This window comes from Salmo trutta, unplaced genomic scaffold (assembly GCF_901001165.1).
Source record: "Salmo trutta unplaced genomic scaffold, fSalTru1.1, whole genome shotgun sequence".
NCBI classification, from domain to species: Eukaryota; Metazoa; Chordata; class Actinopteri; order Salmoniformes; family Salmonidae; genus Salmo; species Salmo trutta.
In genome coordinates, this window is record NW_021822458.1 from 429782 (window position 1) to 438848 (window position 9067).

The 9067-nt window shown below is 44.4% G+C and overlaps 1 protein-coding gene across 1 annotated transcript; it reads right to left on the reverse strand.

Moving 5' to 3' along the window:
• Positions 1-6451: 6451 nt before the first annotated feature.
• Positions 6452-8655, reverse strand: LOC115182327 (protein S100-A5). Its single transcript, XM_029743942.1, has 3 exons — positions 8552-8655; positions 7482-7629; positions 6452-6815 (listed from the first exon to the last, which is right to left on the reverse strand). The coding sequence occupies exons 2-3, from the start codon at positions 7620-7622 to the stop codon at positions 6648-6650; spliced, it is 309 nt and encodes a 102-aa protein (XP_029599802.1). The 5' UTR covers positions 7623-7629; positions 8552-8655; the 3' UTR covers positions 6452-6647.
• Between the last annotated feature and the right edge of the window lie 412 nt (positions 8656-9067).

A 9067-nucleotide genomic window follows, 5' to 3' on the forward strand; every position in this document is an offset into this window, starting at 1 on the left:
CACACACACACACACACACACACACACACACACACACACACACACACACACACACACACACACACACACAGACCATGGGATTCAGGGTGTGTGAGTCAGTGACTGTATAGCAGCATAGTCTTAATAGTGTGACAACTGCAGTGATTAGGCTTGGGTCTTGGGTCACTTGGAGTTCACACACCCTGCAAACAAGAACCACACCTAGTGATTCAAACCTAACAAACTTTATTGGCATGGTCATGTTGACAGTGCGGTAAAAGCCATTAGCCTTCCCTGTAGCTCAGTTGGTAGAGCATGGTGTTTGCAACACCAGGGTTGTGGGTTCGATTCCCACGGGGGGCCAGCACAGAAAAAAATAAAAATAATAATGAAATGTATGCATTCACTACTGTAAGTCGCTCTGGATAAGAGTGTCGGCTAAATGACTAAAATGTAAATGTAATTAGCAATGAATAGATAGTGGTACAAATATATAGTACTTTATAGACGGTCATTAACATATGAGTGATGGTGAAGTAAAAGTAGTGGTTACTCAACTCATAACTCCACATTGATTTACATTACTATATGAAACCATGGTTCTCACGCCTTAGAGATACAGATCCATTCCCATTTAGATACAGGTGTTTATCACACTGTCGTACACACACACACACAGGCACACACACACACACACACACAAGCATGCAAGTACGGACACACACAGATAAAGAGATATTCACGTGCAAAGTGTTTGGCCATTTGGACCCCTGATCATTTGTGCCAATTAGAGGCCTACAAGAGCTGATCACTGACAGGACCTTCCCTTTAACCTAGGAAGTCTCTGAGATACAGGTCATTCTACTGCTCCTGTCCACTGGTATTGACCTGCAGCAGTGTTCTTACATCCTGGTCCTGGAGAGCTAAAGGTGTTGGGTTTTCTACCATTCTAACACTCACACACCTGGTTCAATGAATGTACCAATAACCAATGATTAGTAGAATCAGGAGTGTAAGTGCTTGGCAGGAAATAAATCCGACACAAATTGTAAGTCGCTCTGGATAAGAGCGTCTGCTAAATGACGTAAATGTAAATATGTAAATGAAGCTGCCAAGGACCAGTGGTGAAGAACACTGGTCTATAAGTAACATTACAGAGATACTTGCTATAGCGCCTGGGTGCTGCACACTTCTGATGCAATACCACCATCTGTCTATGAGTAGATCTATTACAGTGCATGATTTTACAAAAAGTGAGAAATAAAAAAAAGTTGTACTTGACATAACTACTAAGATAAGATCAGATAACGTTGATAATTTATGAGAGAGATGTTCTCTCATTTGATCTTAGAGGCTGAGGGAGGTGTTCTCTCATTTGATCCTAGAGGCTGAGGGAGGTGTTCTCCCATTTGATCCTAGAGTCTGAGAGAGATGTTCTCTCATTTGATCCTAGAGGCTGAGGGAGGTGTTCTCCCATTTGATCCTAGAGTCTGAGAGAAGTGTTTTCTCATTTGATCCTAAAGGCTGAGGGAGGTGTTCTCCCATTTGATCCTAGAGTCTGAGAGAGATGTTCTCCCATTTGATCTTAGAGGCTGAGGGAGGTGTTCTCCCATTTGATCCTAGAGTCTGAGAGAGATGTTCTCCCATTTGATCCTAGAGGCTGAGGGAGGTGTTCTCCCATTTGATTCTAGAGTCTGAGAGAGGTGTTCTCCCATTTGATCCTAGAGGCTGAGGGAGGTGTTCTCCCATTTGATCCTAGAGGCTGAGGGAGGTGTTCTCTCATTTGATCCTAGAGGCTGAGAGCGGTGTTCTCCCATTTGATCCTAGAGGCTGAGGGAGGTGTTCTCCCATTTGATCCTAGAGGCTGAGGGAGGTGTTCTCCCATTTGATCCTAGAGGCTGAGGGAGGTGTTCTCTCATTTGATCCTAGAGGCTGAGAGCGGTGTTCTCCCATTTGATCCTAGAGACTGAGGGAGGTGTTCTCCCATTTGATCCTAGAGGCTGAGGGAGGTGTTCTCCCATTTGATCCTAGAGGCTGAGGATGGTGTTCTCCCATTTGATCCTAGAGGCTGAGGGAGGTGTTCTCCCATTTGATCTTAGAGGCTGAGGGAGGTGTTCTCCCATTTGATCTTAGAGGCTGAGGGAGGTGTTCTCCCATTTGATTCTAGAGTCTGAGAGAGGTGTTCTCCCATTTGATCCTAGAGGCTGAGGGAGGTGTTCTCCCATTTGATCCTAGAGGCTGAGGGAGGTGTTCTCTCATTTGATCCTAGAGGCTGAGAGCGGTGTTCTCCCATTTGATCCTAGAGGCTGAGGGAGGTGTTCTCCCATTTGATCCTAGAGGCTGAGGGAGGTGTTCTCCCATTTGATCCTAGAGGCTGAGGGAGGTGTTCTCTCATTTGATCCTAGAGGCTGAGAGCGGTGTTCTCCCATTTGATCCTAGAGGCTGAGGGAGGTGTTCTCCCATTTGATCCTAGAGGCTGAGGGAGGTGTTCTCCCATTTGATCCTAGAGGCTGAGGGAGGTGTTCTCTCATTTGATCCTAGAGGCTGAGAGCGGTGTTCTCCCATTTGATCCTAGAGACTGAGGGAGGTGTTCTCCCATTTGATCCTAGAGGCTGAGGGAGGTGTTCTCCCATTTGATCCTAGAGGCTGAGGATGGTGTTCTCCCATTTGATCCTAGAGGCTGAGGGAGGTGTTCTCCCATTTGATCTTAGAGGCTGAGGGAGGTGTTCTCCCATTTGATCTTAGAGGCTGAGGGAGGTGTTCTCCCATTTGATTCTAGAGTCTGAGAGAGGTGTTCTCCCATTTGATCCTAGAGGCTGAGGGAGGTGTTCTCCCATTTGATCCTAGAGGCTGAGGGAGGTGTTCTCTCATTTGATCCTAGAGGCTGAGAGAGGTGTTCTCCCATTTGATCCTAGAGGCTGAGGGAGGTGTTCTCCCATTTGATCCTAGAGGCTGAGGGAGGTGTTCTCCCATTTGATCCTAGAGGCTGAGGGAGGTGTTCTCTCATTTGATCCTAGAGGCTAAGAGCGGTGTTCTCCCATTTGATCCTAGAGGCTGAGGGAGGTGTTCTCCCATTTGATCCTAGAGGCTGAGGGAGGTGTTCTCCCATTTGATCCTAGAGGCTGAGGGAGGTGTTCTCTCATTTGATCCTAGAGGCTGAGAGCGGTGTTCTCCCATTTGATCCTAGAGGCTGAGGGAGGTGTTCTCCCATTTGATCCTAGAGGATGAGGGAGGTGTTCTCCCATTTGATCCTAGAGGCTGAGGATGGTGTTCTCCCATTTGATCCTAGAGGCTGAGGGAGGTGTTCTCCCATTTGATCCTAGAGGCTGAGGGAGGTGTTCTCCCATTTGATCCTAGAGGCTGAGGGAGGTATTCTCTCATTTGATGCTAGAGGCTGAGGGAGGTGTTCTCCCATTTGATCCTAGAGGCTGAGGGAGGTTTTCTCCCATTTGATCCTAGAGGCTGAGGGAGGTGTTCTCCCATTTGATCCTAGAGGCTGAGGGAGGTGTTCTCCCATTTTATCCTAGAGGCTGAGGGAGGTGTTCTCCCATTTTATCCTAGAGGCTGAGAGAGGTGTTCTCCCATTTTATCCTAGAGGCTGAGGGAGGTGTTCTCCTATTTGATCCTCGAGACTGAGGGAGGTGTTCTCCCATTTGATCCTAAAAGCTGAGGGAAGTGTGCTCCCATTTGATCCTAGAGGCTGAGAGAGGTGTTCTCTCATTTGATCCTAGAGGCTGAGAGAGGTGTTCTCTCATTTGATCCTAGAGGCTGAGGGAGGTGTTCTCCCATTTGATCCTAGAGGCTGAGAGAGATGTTCTCCCATTTGATCTTAGAGGCTGAGGGAGGTGTTCTCCCATTTGATCCTAGAGGCTGAGGGAGGTGTTCTCCCATTTTATCCTAGAGGCTGAGAGAGGTGTTCTCCCATTTTATCCTAGAGGCTGAGAGAGGTGTTCTCCCATTTTATCCTAGAGGCTGAGAGAGGTGTTCTCCTATTTGATCCTAGAGGCTGAGAGAGGTGTTCTCCCATTTTATCCTAGAGGCTGAGAGAGGTGTTCTCCCATTTGATCCTAGAGGCTGAGGGAGGTGTTCTCCCATTTGATCCTAGAGGCTGAGGGAGGTGTTCTCCCATTTGATCCTAGAGGCTGAGGGAGGTGTTCGCCCATTTGATCCTAGAGACTGAGAGAGGTGTTCTCCCATTTGATTCTAGAGACTGAAAGAGGTGTTCTCCCATTTGATCCTAGAGGCTGGGGGAGGTGTTTTTGGACAATGATGTAATCCAGATAGTGAGCCAGAAGGCAGCAGTAATAAGGTCCATAGAATCACCCTGTTCTGATCAGAACATTCTGTTCAGGAGTTGTTATTTGAGCTGTATATGAGCTACGGTGCTTACCCAGAACATTTATTGTAGACTGTAGATCAAGTAGTAGAACAAGGGTGCACACTTCTAAAAAGGAATAGAACTTAGTTATTCAATAAATAAATAAATACAATTTTCAAAAATACTTTTCAAAAACATTTGTTTTACCTGTGCACCCATATTCTACTATTCATACTACCTGATCAGAACATTAAAAGGGCTCCATTTAGTCCAATATGTAAGTAAAGAGGGGAAGAATATGAGTAAAGAGGGGAAGAAAATATGTAAACCAAGCCTACACCTGAAGCGGATTCTCACCATAGAATGAGTAGAACAGAGTAACAGACTGAAAGCATGATGGGTGGACGGATGGATACTGCGAGATTCTGGCAAGTAAGATTTTGGAAGTATTGTTATATGAGCTGTATATGAGCTATGGTGCTTACCCAGAAAATGTATTGTTATATGAGCTGTATATCAGCTATGGTGCTTGCCCAGAAAAGGTATTGTTATATGAGCTGTATATCAGCTATGGTGCTTACCCAGAAAAAGTATTGTAGACTGTAGATCAAGTAGTAGAACAAGGGTGCATACCTCTAAAAAGGCATTGAACTTAGATATTTAATTCAATAAATGTAAAAAAAAAAAAAAAGCACAAAAATGCAGTGGTGTAAAGTACTTTAAGTAAAAATACTTTAAAGCACTACTTAAGTAGTCTTTGGGGTATCTGTACTTTACTTTACTATTTATATTTTTGCCAAGTTTTACTTTTACTTCACTACATTCCTAAAGAAAATAATTTACTTTTTATTCCATACATTTTCCCTGACACCCAAAAGGACTCGTTACATTTTGACAGGAAAATGTTCCAATTCACACACTTATCAAGAGAACATCCCTGGTCATCCCTACTGCCTCTGATCTGGCGGACTCACTAAACACAAATGCTTCATTTTTTTATTGTCTGAGTGTTGGAGTGTGCCCCTGGTTATCCGCCAATAAATAGAAAAAATAAAATTGGGCCATCTGGTTTGCTTAATATGAGCAATATGAAATGGTTTATACTTTTACTGTTACTTTTGATACTCAAGTATATTTTAGCAATTCCATTTACTTTTGATACTGAAGTATATTTAAAACAAAATACTTTTAGACTTTTACTCAAGTAGTATTTTACTGGGTGACTTTCACTTTTACTTCAGTCATTTTCTATTAAGGTATCTTTACTTTTAATCAGATATGACAACTGAGTACTTTTCCACCACTGAAAAAAATGCTTTAAAAACATTTTTTAACCTGTGCACCCTTATTCTACTATTCGAACTACCTGAACATTGAAAGAGCTCCATTTAGTCCAATAGGTACAGATCTAGGATCAGTTTACCTTCCCTAATTCTAACCTTAAGAGGAGACAACACACTGATCGGTGTGGAGGGGCTTCATGACAGGGTGAAACCAGTCTTTATTTGTTGTGCCAGCTGTGGGCTCTAGTCTATTGTGAGAAACATGGTATGAGCATAAGGTGAATGGATTCAGACCATAAAGCATTAGGTCATAATCAGGCTTCTACCTTTAATCTCAACTTTATACCTGTCCTCTAATCTAACACTGTGACGCTAACACAGGGAGACACACAGGGAGACACACAGAGTCCTCAGGACATGGGCTGGATGAGAGGGGGAGTAAACAAGGGAAGAAAATATGTAAACCAAGCCTACACCTGAGGCGGATTCTCACCATAGAATGAGTAGAACAGAGTAACAGACTGAAAGCGGAATGGATGGATACTGCGAGATTCTGGCAATTAAGATTTTGGATGTTTTTCTACTTACCCAGAGTCTGATGAACTTGTGCATATCATTTTTATGTCTCTGTGTGCAGTATGAAGGAAGTTAAAGGTAGTGTCGTGTGCCAATTCTAACTAGTGCAGAGACCGCACGTATAACACATCTGACTCTGGGTAAGTAGAAAAACAACATTGTCAGAGCTCTGCAGTATCCCTTTAATGGGTGTACCAGTTGTAATGTCTGAGAATTGGTGCTCATCACATCATCTCAAGGAATTCTGAATCTATAGTTCCAACTCATTCACAAAAATGAAACACACAACACCAACTAGTAAGCAAGTCAAATTTCATTTAAAAAAACAGGGGAAATGTTGAGAAGACATCTTAAAAGCACCATACAGTAAGAGTATAATTTTCTCTCTTTTATCATAGAAAAGCAGTGTGTGTGTGTGTGTGTGTGTGTGTGTGTGTGTGTGTGTGTGTCTCGATACTGGCCACACCTGTCAACGGGTTATTTTTTGCCCCTCATTCAGGCTTGTCAGGCTTGCCCTTGTTGCCCTTGTTTCTGGCTCTGTAGTAGCCCCTGGCCAGAGTAGCCAAGAACATGGAGAACTCTCTGAAGTTGATCTCTCCATCATGGTTCTTATCCAGGTTGGTCATCGCTTCCTGGAGCACTGCTGGTTCCACCTTTCCCTGAGACACACGAACGCACACACACACACACACACACACACAGACACAGACACACACACGCACGCACGCACGCACGCACGCGCACACACACACACACACACACACACACACACACACACACACACACACACACACACACACACACACACACGCACACACACAGACACACACATGAAGTTATGTAGGCTTTCTAGGTATCTTGTAGACATCATTATGCAGTGGTATGTGTATGTTAATAAAACGTCACTACTATGTTGTGGTATGATATGTAAAACATGTGGATATGCTGTGTGTGTGTGTGTGTGTGTGTGTGTGTGTGTTTGTGTGATAATAGAATAATATGCCATTTAGCAGACACTTTTATCCAAAGTGACTTACAGTTTTGCGTGCATCGATTTCTCGTATGGGTGGTCCCAGGAATCAAACCCACTATCCTGGTGTTACTAACGCCATGCTCTACCAACTGAGCCATACAGGACAACACTGAGTGTGTGTGTGTGTGTGTGTGTGTGTGTGTGTGTGTGTGTGTGTGTGTGTGTGTGTGTGTGTGTGTGTGTGTGTGTGTGTGTGTGTGTGTGTGTGTGTGTGTGTGTGTGTGTGTGTGTGTGTGTGTGTGTGTGTGTGTGTGTGTGTGTGTGTGTGTGTGTGTGTGTGTGTGTGTCTTACGTGGAACTCTGGGCTGGCCAGCTCTTTCTTCATCAGCTCTGCGAGCTCTGTACCGCTAAGCTGGCGATTCTTATCATCCTTTGTAGCATACTCCTCAAACACCTCCACCATGGATACAATGGCCTTCTCCAGACGAGACATACTGTACCTGGGGGAGAGAGAGGAGGAGGCAGGTGGACGGAGAGAGAGTAGGGAAGAGGGGATGAGAGAGAGCGGGAGGCAGGGGTGTGGGGTAGGAGGAGAAAAAAAGAGAAAAGGGGGGAAGAGAGGAAGAGAGGGGGGATGAAAGCAGGTGGAAGGGAAGTTTTGAGTGAGGAAATCACAGGGAGGAAGAGTATTGGATTAGAGAGTAAAGCAGGGGAAGGAGGAGAAGAGAAGATAGGATGAGAGTGATGTGAGTATTCATCCTGTCTATGTCTGGTTATTACCACGGAACATATGATTCACAACAAGAGAGAGGAAGAGGAGAAGGCTCAGCTACACTAAAGATGAAAACATGTGTAATGTTATAAGACCCAGGGAATGGAATGTGTTCAGGTCTAGACCGCGTTGTTCTACAGTCTGTTTACAGCTGGTATTTCCTGACTAAATTAATTCAACGTATAAAAGAATCACATTGAAACATTGATTTAGCAAACAGTTGCAAATGTATAGTTATTGGCACTTTATAATGCAATGGCTGATTCATCTGTTCTTCATTCACACACACACACACACACACACACACACACACACACACACACACACACACACACACACACACACACACACACACACACACACACACACACACACACACACACACACACACACACACACACATCGCTATGCTCCGTATTCAGTCCATTCATTCAACATGTCCCGCCCATCTATCCAATTCTCGTGTCTCTCATTCCCTGCTTCCAACTTCTCTCCTTTTTCATTCCCTCATTCCTAACCGTATATAATAGAACAGTTCTATCTCTATGTTCCTAACTCTCTCCTTTCTCCCGCTCCTTCCCTCCTCTATGTTCCTCTATCTGTGAGTTGCAGCAGCCCCACTCCCCCCTCCTCCCTCCCTCTCTACTCACCTCAGAGCAGAAGATAAGATCTATGATATGTGTAGCTGACAGGCTGGGTCCTGATGTGAGACTGATGTGAGACAGAGAGAAGAGAAGCTCTTAAAGTGAAAAACACCCCCTCAAGCAGAGCAGACACATGATCAGCCCACAAGCAGCCATTGATGCCCTGAAAATGAGGTCAGCTCCACCCAACCTGCTCCATCATGTGCCAATGCTATCATTGTCATTAATTCATGTTTTAAAGGTCAAGATTATGTTCAATCTTGTTTTGAGGGTGTGAAAGAGAGAAGCTTATTCCTTAATTGTATTTGGCAGGTATTTGCTTGTTTAATAGGCCAGGCCCCAGCTGTGGTAACCCTCTATGTTATAACACTCCAACATGTTGTAGCCCTCCATGTTGCCTTTCACAAACCTGGGATTGGTTTGTACTCTACAAACTGTGTGGAAAGTGGAGCTGTGGAGATTCCAGACTGCTCTAAAAATGGGTAATATGAGTCACAGCTCTGAGGCATGCCCCTATTTGTG

What these genes read in the sequence shown, in the direction of transcription:
- LOC115182327 (XM_029743942.1), bottom strand. Translation starts at nt 7,622, where the DNA reads ATGTCTCGTCTGGAGAAGGCCATTGTATCCATGGTGGAGGTGTTTGAG. An exon ending in TGGCCAGCCCAGAGTTCCAC is followed by an intron (nt 6,816 to 7,481) that starts GTAAGACACACA and finishes CGTGTGTCTCAG; the next exon opens with GGAAAGGTGGAACCAGCAGT.